At 33.7% G+C, this 24,245-nt stretch overlaps 3 protein-coding genes across 3 annotated transcripts; 1 reads left to right on the forward strand and 2 right to left on the reverse strand.

The window, feature by feature from the left end:
• Positions 1–5,326: 5,326 nt before the first annotated feature.
• On the reverse strand, positions 5,327–10,027 carry LOC125202565 (protein EIN4-like). Its single transcript, XM_048100987.2, has 3 exons — positions 9,872–10,027; positions 7,455–9,304; positions 5,327–6,019 (listed from the first exon to the last, which is right to left on the reverse strand). The coding sequence occupies exons 2-3, from the start codon at positions 9,210–9,212 to the stop codon at positions 5,474–5,476; spliced, it is 2,304 nt and encodes a 767-aa protein (XP_047956944.2). The 5' UTR covers positions 9,213–9,304; positions 9,872–10,027; the 3' UTR covers positions 5,327–5,473.
• Positions 10,028–14,457: 4,430 nt separating this feature from the next.
• Positions 14,458–14,964, reverse strand: LOC125185276 (uncharacterized). Its single transcript, XM_048081789.1, has one exon. It carries the CDS (start codon positions 14,962–14,964, stop codon positions 14,458–14,460), a length of 507 nt encoding a protein of 168 aa, XP_047937746.1.
• Positions 14,965–22,477: 7,513 nt separating this feature from the next.
• On the forward strand, positions 22,478–23,200 carry LOC125205117 (transcriptional regulator SUPERMAN-like). Its single transcript, XM_048103936.2, has one exon. It carries the CDS (start codon positions 22,484–22,486, stop codon positions 23,024–23,026), a length of 543 nt encoding a protein of 180 aa, XP_047959893.1. The 5' UTR covers positions 22,478–22,483; the 3' UTR covers positions 23,027–23,200.
• Positions 23,201–24,245: the final 1,045 nt, after the last annotated feature.

The following is a 24,245-nucleotide window of genomic DNA, read 5'->3' on the forward strand; positions in this document are numbered from 1 at the left end:
TTTCGTTTTTAAGGAAGTAGTTCAGCTTTCTGATTTTGCTGAGATCTTTATCTGATATTTTCAGTGGTTGAAGAAGTACTGAAAATGAATGTGGCTAACGTTGTATCTGAAAATGAAATAATTAGGCTAAAGTTGTTATATCTGAAAATGAAATAATTAGGTTATTCAATTATAGTTCGAATTTGTTTCCTAGAAAAATATACTTAAAATTTTTTCTGTCAAAATGAATCGTTGTATAGAAACCTTTATTATCATAACAAAATGTAGGAAAGTTATTATCTTAAAATTCCGAATTTAAAATTTACTTTAATATATAACCACTGTCAAAATAGAGATTAACAAAATCTTAATCTAGATTAAGCTTAATTAATTATCATAAAATATATTACTTCCACTGTCCCTGAAAGTTTGTCATATTTTTCTATTTTCGTCCGTCCTACAAAATTTGTCACATTTCATTTTTTACCATTTTTTGTAGTGAACCTCATATTCAAATAACTCATTTTCACTCATATTTTATTATAAAATTAATATATAAAAATAGGAATCGTATACCACTAACTTTCAACTCACTTTTCATTATATTTCTTAAAATTCGTGTCCGATTAAAGTGTGATAAAATTTAAGGGACAGTGTAGTAAAATTTTAATGAAATTAATCTTGAAATTAATACTATATGCTATTTGGGCTTCAAATAAATCGTTTCGGCCCATATACTTTACAAGGACCAGTAATTTAATTTTAGAAGGTAATTTAAATTTTAGAACTCTTATTAAATTTGGCCCAACTAAGAGTTAATTAAATTAATGTACTTAAAATACAAGCCGGGCTCATCACTTTAAAACTCATATATACATAAAATTTATATAATTTCAAAATATATAACCTGGGGAGTGATCAATTGCTAACTCATGATTTAATGACTAACTACAACTAATTTAAGGCCATATGATTTTAAAAAACGTGTGGTCTACAATTTACCACGTATAATTTTCGTTTTTATTAATTAAATCGAAAAAAATAAAAAAAAAACGCCAAATTAGGGTTTTGGATGAAAATGTCAATATAGTGTTTCAAAAATATCAACACAATGCTTTGAGAATGTCAACACAAATTTAGGATTGACATTGTATATGCTTTATATTGACATATTATCTTAGATGTATTGATATTAGCCTGTGTACGAAAAATACGAAAATTCTAGATTTTTTTTTTCAAATTTTGACGTCGGAACATATGCATGTAGTATATCGTTGGAATCCTTATAAAACTATCTTTAATTTGATATATGTTATATGAATTTAAAGTTTTGGGATTTCTTTTAAAAGTTAGTTATAACTAACTTGACATTAATACCCCTATTGATTTTTATTGGAATTAATCCTATAGCCTTATTGACGTTTTTTGTTGATCGTATTGATATTTTGTGGTTAATGATTTAGGCCTTTAATTTGAATATCTAATGGCTATTATTGAGTTGTAGTTAGCAATTAAGCATTGAGTTAGCAATATAACACTCTCCTACTAGTACTACTCTATAAGTCCGGGAGTATAATTAATGAGGCAGCCCAAAAAATTAAGAAGCTTTATAATGAGAAGGAAGGAGTATTCGATTTAATTTCAAAAAATAGTAAGTATTGCCTTGTAAGTAGACTATAATTAACGAGATCAATAAAAAAGAAAAAACACATGCCATTATCACTGAGACATAAATAGTATGTATCCCCATTGTATTCTATTAATTTTAAAAAAAAATTAAGAAGCTTTAATTTTGACATAAATGGAAAGATTGCAGTGCAACTAGTAAAAAAATTGTGTTGGAAACATAAAACTAAGTACAATTTCAAATTCTATGTCTAGAAGTAACACATATTTGAATTTAAGTTGAATTCTAATTCTAAAATTCTCAATTCAACATTTTGAATTTTATAGTTAAATTATGTACTACTAGTAGTATTTAAATTCTCAAGTCGTTAGTTTTAGAATTTGCTATATAATGTGAAATAGCAAACCAAACATGCATAATTATAGAATATTGATAACAAACCACCAATTCAAACACCACATCTAAATAGGAAATGGAGTATAAATTAAAAAAAATTTGTTTTATCAGAATTGTTTTCTTTTCTTTAGAAATGATAAAGAACTGTTCAAACACCTCCTAAAAGTGAACAGGACGTCATACTCAATACAAACACTCTTGATTCCTAAATTCTACAAAGAAAATCAACGTCTAATTATTTACCAAACAAAAATTTAAAATTAAACATAGTTTTGTAGTATTAACTATTTAATTTTACTAAACAAAAATTTTAAATTATTTTAAAATGTTTACCCTTCAAATTCAGTTATAATTATAATCATACTATTTAATTAATAAGTACCAAATACCCCTCATAATAAATTATAAATATAGTGATGTTAATTAAGTGGGCAAGTGAAGTGATGAAAGAGCTTCCCAACCTCATGAAAATGGAACAAAAGTAGATAACCCACCGACCAGTCTCATGCAACGAGCAATGAGAGATTGACAGCTGATTATGGAAAGGAATTCTAATGGTTAAATTCTGCAGACATTTCCAATCATCATCCTTTATTTGAGTATTCAACCCAACAACTACTATCATTCTTATTGGATATTTTAGTGTAATTGGACTAACTTGATTGATCAATATTATCGTAATAAGACATCATACAAGTCTGGAGGTGCGGAGTGCACGCTTATTTTGAAAATTAGTTATTTTCGGTTTTTTCCCAACAGATGCACTGGTTCGTCTTCTTCAAAACCTGATCGATTCTTCTAGTTCAATATAATCTCGAATATCAACATATTATAGTTCTGAATCTTCTGAATTGTATCCGATCAAATATTTTGGTAGAACCACCAAAATTGATTTGATCTGAAAGTGATTTATCACGATTTTCAGATTATCCGTTTTTGTTCAATATTCTAAATCTCCCTAACAATTCTGCATTCTTTATCTCAACTAATTACTCTTTAATTCATTGGTAATTGCAGAGTTTTTGTTATTCAAATTCCACAAATGTTCAAAATATTACTTTGGTAAATATAGGACTCATGACCCATCCTTATGTTTTATTCGACTTGGTTTGTTTTTTTGTATAATCATATTTCTTTTCTAAATATCACTTTACTCTTCTACATGTATAATTGAGAACATGCGAAATTAACAGTAACTGTAAAACATAATGAACATTTGGGAGATTTAAGTGGAGCGGTGAGAGTGCTATCCCACCCATACATTTCCAGACCGTCAAAAATATTCACTTCAAACTATAAACTTTTTTCACAAAATGAATTTCTTAAAACTGTATATATAGTATATTCTAGAACACTTTGCCAATGTAACTTTATAATTACTTCATCTGAAACTAGATTTGGATTCAATCTACAAAATTACATATCTATACATACAAGTGCAATAAGTGGACTTTTGAAACTAGATTTGGATTCAATCTACAAAATTACACATCTATACATACAAGTGCAATAAGTGGACAAAAGTGCGATTCTCTCCTTCATAAAAAAAAAGCTACTACCTATTTAAATATGATTATGAAGTCAATGTATAAGAAAACAAAACAAGAGATAAAAAGAATGGGCCCAAGTTGAATAAGGGCTGAATACAGTGCTAAAGTTCATGAATCATGATTATAAATTCAAAAGGCATGCTTCCACTCTATTTCAACTTTCAACCAACTTCTCAACCTAAGACACATGTCTCTCACATGATAGTCCGTCCACACACACACACATCATATAATAATATTATATGCACAAGTCACAACTACACAATGTGTCTCCATTTTCATAGTTATATTTCCTTAGGATATGGTAGAGATGCCCAAGGTTTTCGGTTCGGGCGGTTAACCGCGGAATCGTAACCGGTGGTTCCGGTTCCGAATCGGAACTGTGAGATTTAAATCAAACCAAAATCGTCACTTTTGGAACCGTGGTTCGGTTCAGGTTCCAAAATTTCGGAATCGAAACCGTGCCGGAACCGCGAAAAACCACGAAATCGAGCTAAAACCGCAAAAAACCGTCGGAAGCTGGCGGTTGGGAACCATGAAAAACCGTAAAAAACCACCAGAAAACCGGCAGTTCTGAACCGTAACTGTAACCGCCGGTTTTGGAACCGGAACCAGAACTGCGAAATATCCTCGCGGTTCGGTTTCGGTTCAACAATTTTCGAAATCGGAACCAGCGGTTCCGGAACCGTGATCATCTTTAGGATAAGGTTACCTGCAACTTAAATCACAAATTTTAAGGATTTTTACATATGAAAACTACCTTTTAATACTATTGTAGTAATAATCTTTTAAGAGCACTCCTCTTTTAACGAAGAACTCCTGTCAACATCACACACAACACACGATTCCGGCACCTCAAGGCTTGAGGTAGGCGGAGAGAAAACGGTGGCTGGCGCGGAAGTCTCTTCCGTCGGCAGTAGATAGGGTTTCCATGTGTATTGCACAAGTTATGTGGGCAAAATATTTCTTCATAAATTGAATAGTGAAATTAATGAATACCCCTATTTATATCTAGGAGCCTAGGGTTGGTTCGACCTAAACCTAGACATCGAGAAAGAGCCAACAAAGAAAACCCGACGGAACTTATACAGCGCTCAACTCAAATAAGTTCACAAAATAAAATAAAGTAAAATAAAAGAAACCAAAATACATTACTAAAACTATCTAACTGAAGTCGCCACGCTCCAAGCTGGGTCGTCTATTTGGCGACGAAGTTTTGGTAGCGAACCGGCGGCTTGAGTTGATCTCTTGGTCTCAACTTCCGGACTGTTGTACTCTCCTTGGTTCCTGCCTCTTCTTCCTCGGTCTGCGACAGATCCTCCTCGTCGTCCTTGGATGACGCTTCTTCGTCTCCTTATCACCGTCTCCTTCGCTGTCAATTGGTGATGAGGAAGGCTCTGCAGCGGCTGCAGCAGCCGAGGTTGTTGGATTCGTAACATAATCTCACAACCTTCCCACAAATTAGCACCTCCTAAACTTTTACTGTAAAATCACACAATTTTTTCCAAAAAGACGTCACGTTTCACATTAAAAAAAAAAAGAGAAAACAATCATTAACACACTCAATCACTTTTTCTCTATAGCGAAAATCTAACCCAAACCAAATTTCGGACGTCTATCTACGATTGACGATACTAACAACCGAGATAATTTCCTTCAAAATCCGTCAATTAATTTTGAGTTTCGACGGCTCTCAGTGTCGAATTCGTGCATAAACCTAAGAGGGACGAAATTAATTATAAAACATAATGGTGCAAAACGAAAGAAGAAAATATATGTAAACCAGATAGTTTTTTCTATCTGATTGTATTATATACTGTGAATCCATCGATAATATTCGCTACACAACACTTGTTTGTGCCTTTGCGTTTATTCTAAAAGGCAGAATTAGGTTAGTTCATTGAATCAACTAACACTGTATCTAGTTATATCGTCGACTTCGCCGCAGCAAAATACACTCGAGCTCACGCGCAAGATCGTGAGACGAACCTGGTTTCGCCAAAACACCATTCATCCCAACCTCCAAGCACTTCTCCCTAGTCTCTTTCTCGTCGCTTGCAGTAAAGGCGACAATCAGCAGCCAGTTCCGGCTTTCATCCTTGCGCAGCTCCTCAGCAACTTCGAAGCCATCCAAGTCGGGGAGGTGAATGTCCAGAAGCACGACTTGGAACGGGGGCACGGACGGACCAACAGCTCTGAGGCATTCGGATCCAGATGAGACTGCGGTCACAACGCACCCCAGCTTCTCCAGCAACCTCCTTGTCACGGCTCTGTTCCCAGCATCAGCATCAGCTAGGAGAATTTGCAGACCTTTGAAGACGGAGTTGGATTGCATGCGCTTAATAGATTGCTCCTGTTCTACTATGTCTACTGCAAAGGATGCCCGCGCCTGGAACTGCAAGACGAGAACTATGCTTCGATCGAAGCCCTCCGGATTCGATACCATCCAGATGTCTCCTTGCATCATCTGTCTCGAATAATTAGAGTAAGGGAAATATTAGATTGATCCATAAACAAAAAATGACAATCTTCATGAATGCAATAGCAGACGTCGCGCAATGATCCCATTGATAATCCGATCCTTTATTGCATCACGTGCAACACTTACGGATTAGGGCCATGTGTCAAGATATCGTCCAAATTTTGCATATGAAAAACACTTGATGCTAGTCTATACATGCAAAACGTCTCCATTTTTGTTAATTTCCATAACACAATGACAATCATTCATGAATGCAATAACATATGTTGTGCAATGACGCCACAGAGGATCCGAACCTTTATTGCATCACCGTGCAACATTTCATACTGTATGTACGAATTAGGGCAACGTATCAAGATATCTACAAAATTGGGTATGAAAACACTTTAATAACCGTTTATCCATGCAGAAAATGTCACTATTTTAAAGAATTTCCTTAAACAAAAAGAACAATCATTCATGAATGCAATAGCAGATGTTGAACAATGGTGCCATAGATGATCCTATCTTTTATGGCATCACCCAGCAACATTTCCTATTGTATGTACGGATTAGGGCCACGTGTCAAGATATCTATCAAATTTTGCGTATGAAAACACTTCATGACAATTATTCATGAATGAATAACAAACTTTGCACAATGATGCCATATAGGATCAGATCCTTTACTGCATCGGCATGTATCTACATCTACAGATTAGGGCCACGTGTGAAGATACCTACCAAATTTTGCGTATGAAAACACTTGAACAAAATGTGTCTATTTTTGTGAATTTCCATAAAAAAAATTGACAATCATTCATGAATGCAGTAACAGATGTTGCACAATGATGCCATATAATCTGATCCTTTATTGCATCACCGTGCAACATTTCATACTGTATGTATTAATTAGGGCAACGTGTCAAGGTGTCTACCGAATCCTACGTATGAAAACACTTAAGAACCGTCTATACATGCAAAATGTCTCCATTTTCATGAATTTCCATAAACAAAAATGACAATCGTTCATGAATGCAATAACAGACATTGCGTAATGATCTGCCATAGGGGATCTAATCCTTTATTGCATCACCGTGCAACATTTCATACTGCACATACGGATTAGGGCCAGGTGTCAAGATATCTGCTAAATTTTGCTATGAAAAAACACTTAATAAATGTCTATACATGCAAAATGTAATAGCAGATGTTGTGCAATATGATATAGAGGGTTCGATCCTTTATGGCATCATTGCGCAACATTTTCTATTGTCGGTATGTCTAGGGCTGTGTATCAAGATATCTACCTTGCGTATGAAAACACCCAATAACCGTCTATACATGCAAAAAATGTAATAGAGGATCTGACTTGCAGGACTCTAGCAACATCAGTAAACGAAAAATATGTACTCATAAAGTAATGAGGCTGAGTGAAAACCTGAACGATTTTTTTACACATGTCAAAGCTCATGATTTCCTTGCCTCCACCGGAGCATCTCTGGCTACTGTATTGAATCACAGAACTGTTGCCTGACTGGGAACCAGAATTGGTATGACGAATACCGGCTTCAAGCCTAACATAAGCATATCTATCCGATGAATTCGACCTCCATTGGCCTCGTCTCTGGTCATTCCACACCTGACTCCCGTTCGCTGAATGCACTCGTAACAAAAGAAATCCACCTCCTCTGCTTGCATTTAACAGATTACCAATCATATGCAGAATCACCTGAAACACTCTTGTCTCATCACCTAACACATATTTTGGCATTGACTTATCCACTTTAATAGAAAAATTGTAACCCCTAAGAGCACACATGCAATTAAAGAGGCATGCAGCTTCTTTTATCATAGAGTGAAGCTCGAAGGGCCTCATATGCAAAGGGAATCTGCTATAATCCTTTCCTGCAGTTTCCATGACATCATTTATCAGTGTCGAAAGAACATTACCAGCCTTGAACGTCGTGCCAATGAGAAGAAGCTGCTCGTCACTAAGCGGTTCATCCTGTAGCACTGATAGCAGGCCAAGAATCGAGTGCATCGGCCTTCTTAATCCGTTACTCATCACCTTCTTAAATTCATAGCGCGCTTGACTTGCCATCATTGTGTTCCGGTTGGCCTGCTGCAGTGTTCGTTTTTGTTCCTCGAGCGTTGCTGTCAAGGATAGGGCTTCTTCAACAACAGCTGCATGTGAGAGAGCCACAGCAACTTGATCAGCAACCACCTCCACCATCTCGAGTTCTTGCTTACTCCATGTTCGACCCAGTCCACTGGGAAGGACCAAGACGAGAATAGCATAACAGGCTTGGACCATCTCAGGAGTGCCGTTTTTGAAATGGGAAACCTTCAATATTGGCATCCTGATCGCAGCCACACATCCCGGTTCACCAACTTCCCTACTGCTTGCAATAGAAAGTGGAGATTCGGGATCAAGTATCCTCACCCGTTCACTTCCCTTGACCCTTCTCACATCAGGCTCACTAATAGGGATAACTGAATTATGTGTATTTGGGAGGCTTTTCTCTCTCAAATCATGCGTTAGGTTAATCTCCGTTCTACCCGAGTTTGGCATCCAAACAACGCAGTTTTCCAAATCCAAAACCTTTGACAGCTCAACCAGAGTTGTGTAGAAAATAGTATGGCGATCAAGATACTTGCGTATCTCACGTGTCAGCATCCTAACACGCGTGGCATGTTCCTTCTGCTTCCTGATAATCGAAACTTCCCGATCAAGATCCCCTGTCTTCTTCCTCAGCATGATCTCCCTCACCTTCACCTTGAGCAGCTGCGGGATGAGGGTGAAAAGGGTTATAGCCGTTGCAAATGAGACGAGGGCAGTGAGAAACTTGAAAACGGTGAGATACAGCATGAGTTGAAAGGTGTGAGGTCCATACGTCCAACCATTCAGCAAATGAGTCATCCCGCACAGGACAATGAACAAGACGAACTGAACCAGCACCCATTTGTAAGGAAAGGTGGAGCAGGTAACGAAGTAAATGAGTTCAATCGGTATCGAGAAGTAAGCAATTGCAATCAAGAAATCACAGGCTTTTTGCCAATCTAAGATTTTCTCAAAGCTCCAATACCCTTCCTCATCACAGCCACAGCCGAAACCATTGTATGCAGCCGCGATGGATACATACAACGACAGCAGCAACAACAGCCACGGATATACTAATGCCTTCAACATTGCCATCCAAAGTATGTTATGCTTCTAGATACACAGTTGTGAGGAAAAATGGACCACTCCAATCACAATTCCACAACAGAACCGCAGGCACTCATTCCCTGTTGGAAAATATTCGATCGAATCAAAACACATAAATAAGTGAAACCCTATGAATTCATAATACATTAAAATACAAGTTCACATATAATATTCAACCAGCCAATAACATCCAAAAAGGACGACTATAATATTCAATTTCTGCCTTTTACAATTGTAATTGAACTAATCACATAAAGAATTTTCTCACGGTAAAGCAAATAAGAACACTAGTAACTGAAAAATCACACTCATTAGATCTTATTTCTGCATTCAAACAGGCAAAAAAAAAAAAAAGGATTCTACACATTCGTCTGCGTTGGCAACGAAGCTTAAATTTCTGCTCAAGGAATCAAATTACAAAGCCAATTGATAAAAATCATTGAAAGAGAGCTCTCGACGAAATTCAGCGAAAAAATTAGCTAGCTGTTAGTATCTGAATTTTGATATGGAATCTACCAAAATGCTGGTTCATTTCAAAATTTTTCTGACCGATCTGCTGGAAAATAAATTTTGCGAAAACAAAAACACGATTAAGCTCCTGTAGACGCATGAGAATCCGTACGTAGTCGATTCGGCAGGAAGCTCACCGAGATTTTTGAAAAAAAGTTAGCTATCGTTTTGTTTCTTCTTTTCTCTTTGTATGCGGAAATTTGTAAAAGAGAAGTGTTGTGCGAGTCGCGGGGAGAGCGAGCGAGAGGGGCGCCGGCGTTCCTTCCGGTGGGCGGAGCGAAAACAGGTGGCGAAGAGAAACGGAAGAGAAGAGAAAAGAAAGTGGAAATACTTCCTATTTATATTTTGTAGAGAGAGAATCTTAGAGGTTGGGTGGGACCCACAGCTTAGTCATTTAAAAAATTAATTTTGTAGTTTTAAATTACTCCCTCAGTCCCGCTTTAGCAGTCCCATTGACTTTTCTACCATGTTTTCCGTAAAAATAATAAAAAATAGTTAAAGTGGAGTAAAATAAGAGCGACAATAATATAGATAAAACTCTTTTCTATATTATTCTCGCTCTTAATTTACCATTTCTGCTCTTTAACTATATTTTTTTATCATTTCTACAAAAAGTTAACAAAAAAGTGGACTGCTAAAGCGGGACAGAGGGGTACTAGTTTAAATTACGGAAAAAGTTTTAAAATGTTTTCATTGTTCAGGAATGTATAATGATATTTTAAAAAAAATATTGACCACAGGTTTAATGGAGTATAATTTTCTTTATTTAAAATTTGAAAAATAGCTAATATTAATTCTTATGTTAAAATTTGCCTCCAAAACCCTAAGGAGGCATTAAATTTAAATTTTTAGATACTATTTATTCTCCGGTACAACTTTTTAGATGGAGCACAACGTGAGTCATTTTTGGCCCTTTTTATGATTAAATTAATTCTACATTCATTATATTTATTTTTATATTATTTTATTCCCTCCGTCCCATGTTACTTGCACTTTTACTTTTCGGCATGTCACAAACTCCTTAAATTTTTTATAGTTTAAGTTAGAATTAATGTATTTAATTAATATGTTAGTTTAATTTAAGGGGTCATTTATTAAGTGACGTCTCATTACACTTAAAATTCTAACTTAATTACATAAAAAAATCAATTTTAAATTTACGGCCTAAAATGAAAAGTGCAAGTAGCATGAGACGGAGGGAGTATTTACTAATAGTATGGAAATTTTGTGATTGCAGTAGCTTTCAAATTATTTTGAATCAGAGTTGACCGCAGCGTGACCAAAATGAATCTGGTGTCATGACGTGTATAGTGGCGTGTGTTCATTGAAGAATCGTATATACTTTTTGTATTTTTATCAAAAGGAAATGAACTCCTAAATTGTCTATATTCCTTCCCTCTTTCTACTATATTGGAGTATTTTAAGAAAATTTTAAATTTGGTCCCTACTTTTATATTTAAGGTTTTAATATCTTAAATTGTACTCCCTCTGTCCACCATTAGGAGTCTCATCCCTTGGCGGCACGGGTTTTAAAAAATGTTAAGAAAAATGAGTGGAAAAAAGTTAGTGGAATAGTTAGTCTCCACTTGTATATATTAGTTTTAAATGAAATGTGAGTGGAATGAGTTAGGTGACCATTTATGGTAAAAGTGAACCGGGACTCTTATTCACGGATGGACTAAAATGGAAAAATGGGACTTCTATTCGCGGACAGAGAGAGTAGTACTAATGTCATTGAAAAGATTTATTTATTTATTTATTTTATTTTATTTTTGCCTTTAATCTTCTTTCTTATCTTTCTCTATACTTTTTCTCACTAGTTTCACTTTCTTCTCAAATCTCTTCTACCTCGTTCTTTTCCAAAGTAATGAATTTCTACCTCAATACACGCGAGTGATGTCACAATAATCTGTATCAAAATTCAATTTCTCTTCTAATAAATTCTTAACCAACATTTTAGTTGAGATTTTTTTTTGTCACCAATTTTGTCGATGCCATATCACGCTTCTACTATGGCATGTTCTTTACTCATCAAGTAATTAATTACTACTATAACATAATTAGCTCTCCAAATTTTAAAAAAATGTGATTTATATAATTTTATAACGTTTACATTTGTGATAGTAGCATTACTCATTCATTATTCAGTGTTTTCATCTACAAATTAAATATAAAGATCGCAAATGTAACGAGACTAAATTTGCAATTTTCGCTTGTATTTAATGCTCTCTTTTTCCCACTTCTAAATCGCATTTATTTTTTTCTCTCTCCTTCTCACCCACACTTCACTTTTTCTCTAATTTCTTCTATATGTCATCTTCTTCGTCATTTTTCTTCTTATTCTCTGAACCTAATAAATATTCTCCTCATATGTCTCATGTAAATAAATCTTTTAACTTGTCGATATATACTCCGTGATAATTCCAATGAATAAAATAATTATTGTTTACCAATTCTATTAACATTTGTAACCCATCATTTTAATTTGATAAAAATGTAATAACACTATTAAAAACTAGAGCCTAGATCAAATCCCTCACCACTTAATTTAATTCATGCATGATCATTAATTATTTTTTAAATATCCAATGAACCAAACATAACTTGATCACATAAACTATGTACATTTAATTTAATTATTTACAGCATAGATTTTTTCGAGGATGATGAGATAGATAACAATTTTTAAAAAGGAAAGTCTGCCAATTAATTTCATCAACAACAAAAAGTAGAAGTAGTCAATTCATGAGTAATTCATTTTTAATATCATGACTTTGTCGTCCCAGCATTTCAATTTTCAACTATTGCACTAAGCGTTGCATCAAACTTGCGTCGGTCCCTTTCATTATGGCATTAAACTTTAGAGAATAAGAAGAAAAATGGTTGGAGAAAAGAATTGTAGAAGAGGAAAAGAGAGCAAAAGTGAAGTGAGGTATAATTAAATGCAATGTAGAAGAGGGAGAGAAAAACTAAAAGCAATCTCAAGAGAGATAAAAGAGTATCAAATACAATGCATATGTGATTTCAATTTTTTTGTTTTGTCAATAATAATTTTTATAATTATGAGAAAGAGCGAATGGTCTCAACAATTACTATCTTTGACCAAAAATATGATATTTCTCACTAATTTAAATTTGGTAGTAACAATTAAGAACATTGATCTTGTAACTAATTTCCCACAATTTAAGATTACATGTATCGAAACTATGCCAATTTGAATATAAGATATAAGCCATTTTGAATATTAAGATTAAGACTAGTGACAATGGTCTATAAAATTAGGCAAATTCCAGTATTTTCCACGAACTTAAAAATTGATTGCAATAGTATTAGATGATCTCCTAAACGAACCAAAAGAAAATTTAGTCGTGTAGTAAATTAATCGAACATCCCGTTTAGTTACATGCCAAGAGCAACACTAAGATTTCTAGCTCAACATTGTAAACACAAGAGCACCATATGTAAGGAAAACCGGAAAATTCATGGTGTGTCTGGGTTGCGGATGATGGCCCGTTGCTATCCTTCTTCATCTTCTCCGTAGTCTTTGTTTCTTCTACATTTTTCTCTGAGTTTTCATGTTTCTCCACAACAGTCTGTGCGAAGGCTGTGGGGCTGAGGCCGAAAAGGCTGGGCACAAAGGCACGGGCCGTGTGGAAGGTAGGTCCGTGCGTTGTAGCCGCCTTTCTAATCCGATCCACGACCTAGCTAAGAAGAAAAATAATATATTTGTAAGTCTAAAAACACATAAAAATGCATGATACTAAAGGCGAAAAGATTGAATATTTGATTCGCATCAATAAGGTGGACCGATCTTTTCAGTAGAAAGAGATGGGACTCCAATTAAAACCCTAATCATCCCCTCCCCCAAACTCAAAAGTAATTAAATTGATTAATCACAATAAGCTATAAATAGGGCAATATTTCCCAAGTGATTCATGCCATTTCCAGTAATTATGTTCTCCCATTAATTAGAGATCTTCTATATCATGTCGGGTTCAAATCATCACACATCAGAGAATTAGAAAATGTGTAAGCATTATTTATCATGTCGATCGGGTTCAAATCACTAGTATGAAACCATTTGGGGTGTCTCCAAGAACAAAATTGCGAGAGCCTAGCTAAAGCAGATAACATCATACTAATGTAAAGCTTGAGTGTGCATCGACGAACCTTCACGTCACCTATACATGACATTTCAAAGGAAGTAAATAAACATTACTTCTAGATGTCCTCTGCAAGAACTTTTTATTCCAACCTCAATTATGCATCAACTAAACTGTGTTAACTGTGTTTGTGTGCTTCTAATTAGAGAGAGATTCAGGTTTTCAGACAACAAGTATATTCCTAAAAACTACTCCTATTCACTAATGTTTAGCTAAACAAATTACACTCTTCATGTCCCCCTACACCTGCAATTAGTTGAGTCACACAAATTAAATTTTATGAGTATGGAAAGTAAGAAAAATAATCAAAAGATAGTATTATATAACAAAAGGATTAATGAAGCAAAGGTAAGAAATCAATAATTTGACCATGAAATTAATAAAACGAAATGACTTTAAATGAACAACAACTGAGGAGAAGCAATTATGCTTATCCCCTTTTATTGAACTCAATATCTCTACAATAAAAATCCTCTTACAAATATTCCCAAATTAAGCACAAACACACAGTATAAAACACCATGACTTATCAAGATCATCGTCGAAAAGTTGATGATCGGTCACTTGTCGTGGCCAAGCCGGAGCTCCAAATCCACTTCAGTCTCCTCCACATTGCTACCTCCACCACCACCAGCCGGCGAGGCTCCCATCCTCAGCCACAAATCCGCCTCCTCCGGCCTTGAAAGAGGCGAATAACTATTCCCGCCTCGAGAACTAGGGTTTGACGAGGGCAAGTAGACTTGATAATTCATCTGCTTGTAGTGATGATGATGAGGATGATCAGGGGATGATGATACCTTCTGCTGCATAAACATAGGATTCTCTTTGGACTTATTCGAGGTTTCGTGTTGTTGTTGTTGGTTCTTCTGCTTGGCCTTGGCCTTGTCCTTCCGGTGGATGTTCATGTGGCCGCCGAGGGCTTGAGCGTTGGTGAAGCCGCGCTTGCAGAAGCTGCACTCGTACGACCTCCCAACGCCCGCGTCCTCGTCCTCGTCCTTGTCCTTTGCTTTGGCCTCCTCAAGCTTTGGTGCATCGGAATTTTCTCTATGTTTTTCTATGTCATCCATTTCTTGATCGGATTTCATTGGGAATTACTAGAGCAAGATATTCTTCTTCTTCTTTTATTTGTTTTTGTTTTGAAGGATTGAGATGGGGAAAGGGATGGAAGGAAACTAGTAGTGAATTTAAGATTATTGGTTTATGTATTTCTCATCCTCGGATACAGTTGTGTTTTTTTTTGTTTTCATATTATATATATTTATTGATTTTATTTATCTTGGCCGGCAAGGGTTAAATTGTGAATATTTCTTTTGATTTTTAATGTTGGCTGTCTCTCCTGGATTGCATCCCTATATATAAATATAAATATTGGATTAAATTTAATGGAAATAGAATCTTCGAATTAGTTTGGCTACATGGTTGAAAGGAGACGACTGAGACAGGCAAGATATCATTATTATCTTCGCTTATTACGGCAGGTTTAATTTAAGGATTAAGACGGATTAAAGTCTTTCTTCACATTAGTCTTACTTGATTTCTTGAAAGAAGACGACTGAGACGATGGAAGTATATGTTTTTTTTTTTTTTAGTTTATTCATAAATATTAGTACTCTGCACTATTATTTTTTTATAATAAATTTCTTTGGGTAAATAGCCATCTAAATCACCAAGTTTAGTCAAAATCTGGTCTATCTCACAAAGTTTAAAATCTGCTAATCAAACCATGAAGTTTCAACTTTTCTAGTTTATCCCATGGGTCGAATTTTAAGTGGAATATTTGCATACATTGAAATCCATCTTGAAATCTCAATCCAACTTTAAGATCAAGCTCTTGTGATTACACTTTGGATTATGCATGCATCTTTTAATGATTTATTTCTCAATCCATCTTGAAATCTCAATCCACGTCAACAAAGATTCCACCTAAAATTTGACTCATGGGATAGACTAGAAAAATTGAAACTTTGTAATTTAATTAACGGATTTCAAACTTTATAGATAGACTGAATTTTGATCAATTTGACGATTTAAATGGCTATTTACCCAATTTCTTTTAATAAAATGGACTTTATTTTGCACTAATATAAAGATATCCGCAATGATTGTGAGGGATCCCATTCCGATGGGACGGGTTGCATTGCGGGGAGTTGGGGGACGGGAGTTATGTGGTGGCTCACCCCAACTCCTCTCTCAGCCAATGTAATCACATTACTAGTGGGCTTCTTTTATAGTATGTGTTTTAAGTCGGTACTATTATTATTTTAAAAAAATAGTGAAATTTACTTTTTTTCTTTCAAAATTTTCTACACTATTCTAACATATCCGTTACTTGACAAATTTCTATCAATTTTTTAAGAATTTTAAATAGGTAATTTATATTTTTAATTTTCTAGGCTATTAAATAATTACGTATTTTATTTAGAATACATAATTAATAAATTAAAATAAGAAATGAATAGAAAATAAAAATATGAGGTCCATGAATAATTATGTGTAATCTGTAAAATATATTGTGAATAAAATGAACAATAGTAGTGTATCTTTTTTCTTTCTATCTCTTACTTACCAATTTTATAATATTAAGATTTATGTTATACTATCAAAACTATTTCCAAGTGTTATAATCTCGTACATGAAGGCGTGAATATACAAAACGTTTTGTTTGATTATATGGAGTCTCGGATGAGTCTAAGAAAAATGTGAAAAGAATGAAAATACTAATAGATTAGCAATATTCAAGTATCACATCTCAGATGTATACTAATTATGTCTGGTTATGCTTTTAATTAAAAATTATTTATAGCTGTTTCCCTGCAGTGTGACAAACAAAAGAGACGACTAATTAAAGTCATCGCTGTACTTGTAGTCGGCAAACGTTCTAGAAATTAAATTGTTAATTTAATAAGATTAATTAACAACAATCTTCATTTAAAATTTCAAAATTATTATTTTTCTTTTGGTTCGGACAAATTAAAGCATGAGGGGAAACAACATTAGTGTACGTAGCTTCCGCGTTGCTTCGAGTGCAGCTAAATCATCCCAAAGCATAATTAATTAGATTAACAGAGTATTAATTAATTTTAGTCGTAATACAATTGGACTTGATCGAAACAATGCATTATATTATATAGCACGTACGGCACCAATGCTGGCATTTATACTCTACTGATCACTTGTAGTCTGTCATTAATTGTTTCATATGAGATTGACACCAGTTTTAAGAAAGACAGAAGGAATATAGGTAAAAAAAATAATATAAATCTAATTTGTAGTAATAATTAAATGCAAGTGTAATAAACGAATGAATAATAAAAAGTAAAATGAAATATGCAATGTTGGATATCTCGGATGTCAAAATCAGACATTTAGTGATGGACAAATGGAGTATTTTGTAGCCGGAAATAAAGCCATATGGTTCTCCTGTGTCCCAATAAACATATCACATTTATCGGGTAGCATGAGATTTTATAAATACTGTTTAGTGTGTTTATATAGAGATAAAATGTGTATTAATACAGAAAAAATTAATAATTGGAGTAGTTAAATATATTAATAATGTACTCCCCTCGTCCCCCATTAGGAGTCGCACTTTGATCGGGCACGAGTTTTAAGAAATGTAAAGAAAAATTGGTTGAAAAAGTTAGTGGAATGTGAGACCTATTTTTTTATATTGATTTTATAATAAAATGTGAGTGAATTGAGTTAGTGGAATGTGAGACCTACTTACTATTTATGGTAAAAATGAAGTGTGACTCTTAATTAGGGACGAATCGAAATGGAAAAGTGTGACTCTTAATCGGGGACGGAAGGAGTAGTTTACTTTTTCCAAAATAAAGAGTGTGGATGACATTTCTATTATGACATACTAAAAGGAAAATGAGACATTAGTGATAAGATAAAAAAGTTGCAACATATATATACACTTTTAAGTTTCAATCATGGGATTAGGATGAAGCATTGCCAGGAACAAAAGCTTAATTACAAAAGTTAAGTTTTATCACCAACTTTTAACTTTATTCAACTTTTGAAAGAACCTTCCCATGTTGAGTCAATAATTTTTGTTTTTATGTTAATTTATAATTAACATAATATTTTTATTTTATATAATCGATTCAATCGTAGTATTAAATGACAAGACATATATATTCAGGTGGGTTCAGGGGGTTAACCGGCCCACCTTCGGCTATGGGGCCCATTAACTAAAGTAGCCATCTAAACAAATGAGCCCAACGCCATTTTTTCTCCTTCAACCCAACTTTGGTGCAAACACCTGAACTAGGTTTTAATTAAGTACGATTAAAAGTCTAGTAATCTATACCAGGAGTCATTAGTTTTTAATTAGAGTTCATAAATTCATTTAATTAAAATTAATTAATTAAAAATAAAAAAAGTGCATGTGTGTGCGAACTAACTACCTCGTCGCTAGACAGAAATAATGTTTATGGAGTATTTTATTTTTGAAATTTATAGACGTTCTATGTATTTTAGCATGCTCTTAGTTTTTGCTACACATTTACTTGCACATGAGCAAAATATAACTATAGGAATTTCATAAAGTGTAAGCGTCAGTATAAATGATTTTTTTTTCCTCAAATTAACTTCGAATTCAGCTCAAATTCTTAGAATGTGACCTCATTCCAAATATTTTAAATTGATCATTTGAGGACGTACAACATAATACTATAAAACTGAATGCTTATCTAAAAGACCAAGCTAGGAGTGAGCATTCGGGTTTCGGTTCGTTTTTTTCTAAAACCGAACCAAACCCGAAAAAACCGAATTTAGTTCAAAATCCAAACCGAAAAACCAAAAAATCGAAAATCGAAAAACTGAAAACCGAACTTCAAAAACGGAACAAAACCGAAATTTAAAAAAAAACCCGAAAAATGGAAAAAATAGTATATATAAATATATAATATAAAATTAATAGAATATATATAATACATATCATATAAAATATATTAAAAGAATATATATTATAATATATTAAATTAATAGAATAAATATATAATATTATATTTAAAATATAATTCGGTTTTTCGGTTATTTTTTTTGCCCGAACCGAACCGAACTGAAAAACTGAAATTTTTGTATTTTTAATACCGAACCGAACCGAAAAAACCGAACCGAATTTCAAAATTTCAGTTTGGTTCAATTCGGATATTCGGTTTCGGTTTTTTTACTCACCCCTAGACCAAGCGATAAAGCACGTTGTCATTCCTTGGACATGCAAAATATAACTTAATCAAAATAATTATTAGAAACATACAAATATAATCGAATATACATTGTTGAGATACATGTATATAAGACTTGTCACGCATATCGAAAAAAGTTGAAATAGATAACATAATAGTGTGTCACTCTATGTCACTAGTTGTTTTCTTGATTAAAATCTCAGGGTTTGATGGTATCTTCTAGTCTCCTTCATGTATAATTCACATGTGAGATTTCATCCCAAAACCATATAGTAACTCACATGTGAGTTGTCACAAAAAAATGTGAAATTAATAAGGTCAACTTAAATATTTATACCTAGTAAGTCATTTTTGTATCACTATATACGCTTTTGCCTACGCTTAATGATAAGTCATTTTTTTTTTCTATCATCAAGTATGTTTAAATGAATGAAGTAGTACCTAGCCCAATAAAATCTAACATACACTTGGCTTGAACTTGAAAGAAAATAAATGGTGGTATGAGTTTGCATTTATATCTCCCACCAATTACATGATTAAGGGTAAGTTGGGAAACAATGCATTTATGTATAGTTGGGTAGATGATTCCTTGCCACTTTCTACACAAATTATTACACACACATAGATGACAAATATTTGATGGTTCCTATGTAGTTTACTGTTCTCTTCAACCCCTTTCATTCAATTTCGACGTAGACTAATAAAACATAAAATCTTGACAGAGACAAAGAGACAACAAGATTGATGGAATTATGCTTTACAGAAAAGACAGCAAACCTTAAGGCTAAAGTGAATCTTTCATTGCGTGCTTATTAAAAGGGGGCCAGAATAAATCCTCATTTTTCAGCCTATAAAAAGCTTTTAGCAAATGCATAATTATACTTTCATCAATTAGCTCTTTCTGTCATATACACAAATAGTAACCCTAGCATCAACCACCACTAGCCTAGCTAGTTCTTGATCCTTATGATTTATACTATATTTTTTAAAAAAAAATCTAAAGTTGGAGTAGAACAATAAAATAAAGACAAATTTATCAAGAGTGTATTTACATTCATAAATTAATTATGTTGATACTTATTAAAAAAATTGTTATTTAGGACTTGAGAGTATTTTGGTAGTTTCCAATCATAAGAGTTCTACTTAATTTGTGAGTCCTTGACATAAATATTTGAGATGTAAATTTACATATTATTCAACCAATAAAAAACAAAATTCTTAACGAAAGATCAAGGAAAATGGAGTACGTTTCTCCCTTTTCCTCGATTTTTCCAGAAGAAATGACTGTCCAATAAACCCTCAAACTTACAATTTCATATCGATAGGCTTCTCCAACTTCAAGGACTCACAAATTAAATAGATCTCTTATGATAGGAAATCACCAAAATACTCAAACCCTAAACAATTAAGAAATATCATAATTAATTACCAATTGGATATCTTCTTATTATAATAGTGTTTCTGCGTACGAAATGACATGAGCAGTGCAGAGACAATGCAAATTCAGTGCATAAAAAATAGTATTTGTAAATATATATAAGTAGAATTATTTTTATTTTAAAAAAATCATCAAGATTATAAACTAAAAGTAGAAAGGGTAGGGATGATGCTATTGGCCACCAGTCATTCATAAAATCTGAGCTAAATGAAGCACAATCTTTTGCATGTTTCTGGAATCTGAAAAAACTTGCCATATTTTATAGAGAGGAAAATGGAAAGAAAATCTTGCACTCAGATACAGTTTTCTAGGATATCTAAGGGGTTTGTACTCTTCTTCAAAATGTGAAGAAATTTTAATGAAATTTTGGCTGGCATGAAACAACGTGAATGGCTACGTACCTTATTAGTAATCATTGCTATTCATTTTAGTGCTTTCTGATCTAAGCACAAACTAGAATCAAATAATGAAGAAAGAAAGGTAGTAGTAATAAATAATGGTTACCTTTTTCTTTAATCACCAAACGAAATAAATGAAGATAGAGGAGGTGTATCGAATTCAAGTTTGTCTAACAATAAAGAAACTATTGTTATGCACTTGAGTTGGATTCAAATTAAAATATTGGAGTATTTTAGTGCACGTATAAGTGACTTTGCTATTAAATTCTAACTCACTTGCATTGAATGTATACTAAATGGAGTTACATTATAATACATCTTATTTCTATCACAGTGCATTTTATACATTCAATACAATCGATTCTCACATTCACATTTAGGAAGTTTGTTATTTGAAACTTCTCTCACACTACAAAGTATAGTGCTTCTTTTATTTTGGGTGCTCCCAAAATTATGGTCCACTTTTCATAACACAGGCGTTAGATCTATAGTTTTTCTTAAGTATTTCCACATTTATTAATATTCTTGAAAATTATCATTTTCATTTTATCTGCGTAGAGGATGGTAATTTTTGTTAGAGTTGTGCAATTTACAATTCGTGTGACTCTTTTAATTTTTGTTTGAGGGTTTAGGAGTAGGAGAGTAATTTTCTGATTTTTAAGTCAAAATCAAAGTATTCATTAGTTTTCCTAAATTACTCACATTTATCTATTGAACTGACAAGTGTTTACTCATCATACCTTTAATTTCAACATGCTTATTATAAAATAATATATTTGAAGACTAAATTTTTTTTTATCATCATTATTATTGACGTATACCCAAATATTACGAGCACCAAACAAGTTTATCGGTCCCTATATCACATAACCTCTTTTATACAAATGATATCTAATTAATAAATGAAATTTTAGATCCGAGCATATTGTAATTCAGTGATATTTTTATTAAAGTATTATAGTGACTGAATCTTATATCCCTGATCTGATCATCTACAAAAATTAAATCAAACTTTCTAACTCTAAAAGAGTTAAATAGATCCCCATTGTTGAGCTCAGCATATTCTATTACACCATTTATTTTTAATTTTTTGTTGACAATCATGATAACGTATTTTGGTAGCAAGCAAACGAGTTCCAATTAGTAGCTGTGAACATCCCTATAAAGAGCAATCTAGCTTCAATAGTTATAATCATCATCCAAGTTGCAATCACATGTGGCCCCCTAAACTAAATTGAATATGCATAACACACACATTCACCAAACGCAGAGCACACATTAAATATTTTTCTTGAATTGCAAAAATGTGTGACACAAAAATGTGAGGAGGAATAAAGAAGATCCAGTAGATGACTTTCCTAAATTGGCATTGATTGGCAGGACGAGGTTCCACAATTAGTAAGCAATGACCTAACATAGGGAAGTGGAACTCACACTTAATTCCACCCAATTCCCCTTTCTCTCTCACACACTAACCCTCTTTTCATCTCTATATCACCACCACAATCCCCCATTCTTCCTTCTCCATCTCCTCTATCTCTCTCTCTCAAAAATGGAGAAGGCCAGCAACATGAAGCAAATGCATCATTTCAAGTTCAAAGTTCCGTCGTTCGACTTCACGAGCGACCGCAGCAACAGCAACCCTAGCTCGGTGGACGGGGATTTGGTGGCGGCCGGGTTCTCGTGGCCGCCGAGGAGCTACGTGTGCAGCTTCTGCAAGAGGGAGTTCCGGTCGGCTCAGGCGCTCGGGGGCCACATGAACGTCCACCGGAGGGACCGGGCGAGGCTGCGGCAGTCTCCGCCGAGAGACGGCGGAGGTAGCGGCGGTCAACTTTGTCCGTTAAACCTAAATCTTGACCCAAACCCTAGTTTTCACCCAAACCCTAATTCGATGAAATTCCCCAATTTCACTTCCAAATTGCCCCCGGCCACGCCCGTGACCGCGGATTTCATGAAGGTGAGGGCGGCGAGAGGGTTTCTCGGGTCGTCGGAGATTAAGAAGCCGGGGTTTGTGAGGTTGGATTTGGAGATTGGGCTGATTAGTCCATCTAGTAAGGAGGAGCTTGATTTGGAACTTCGACTCGGATACACTTAGTTAGCCTTTAAGGATAATATTTTATTGAGAATTAATGATGAAATTTTTCATCACTTTTTATATTATATATGTGCCTTTTTTTTCTTATTCTATGTTGTACTTTCATATATATTAGGTTTTCAGTTGTTATGTATTATATATTTATTTCTCTATATTATGTTAGTTTTGGAATTATATAGTTTGAAGTAGCATTTCCTGATTTTCTTAGGCTGCAATAAAATGAGACAAATATGTTGATTGGTGAGGAGCGATTTTCATATAGATGTATTTTGTCTTCGGAGAGAGACGTAGATTGAGAGAAACAATTGATATTCGTTTTTATTCTTTATATATAATTATTTCTTTTTCCGAAATCTATTCGGTGATTATGGATAAAAGAGAATTTTCATAAGATTCCGAGGCTCAGATGTATTATTGTTAAATTTTTTTACTGGTCTAAGTATAGTTTCATTCATGGAAGCGTAAATGTTGCGAATTAGTTCAATTACATGTAGTACTATTTTAATAGCAATTACTCATTAAAATTGATATACATATTTTTTATTATATTGGCTAGATTAATTATGTGTTCTTGATTCCATTCTTTGCAAGTTTAAGCACGGCTGTAGCCTATTCAAAGTGTTCTCTCAAATCATTAGATCCTTTGTGGACCCTCGCAAGTAATTACTGTATCAGGCCTTATGTATTGAAAGAATTTTTATTTTTATTTTTATTCTCAATGTCCTAACTAAATGTGTATGTAAATTGAATAAAAAACAATAAGTACAATCATTCAGATTTATTCTAGTAAATTAACTAAGATAGCTCAAGCTCATTCCACACATTTTATTACGTATAAATAGAATCTACATTACAATGTCAATTCACATTTTTAAAAAACAACTTTCTAGTTTTCTTTGATTGAACTATGTATTGAAAATTATTTCTACACCAAATTGACATACACATTAATACCGAAAGTAATTAATTCATACGCAGAATTCGAACAAATGATAGAAACAAATATGCAATAAGTAAATTTCCTAACTACTGCGTTTAATTACTCCACACACATTATAAGAAATGAATCTAGATCTGTTTGATTATAAATTTGTAATTAGATAATACTGTAACAAAAATACATAACATCATACGCTTACATAGGTATCAGAAATCCCTGTTGGTGTGTACACACAATACAATACACACAGAGTCACATACTGACAAACTAAATTAGCTA

The sequence above is a fragment of the Salvia hispanica genome, chromosome 2 (genome assembly GCF_029641045.1).
Source record: "Salvia hispanica isolate PSC_SH4W2 chromosome 2, Shi_PSC_v1, whole genome shotgun sequence".
Taxonomy (NCBI): domain Eukaryota; kingdom Viridiplantae; phylum Streptophyta; class Magnoliopsida; order Lamiales; family Lamiaceae; genus Salvia; species Salvia hispanica.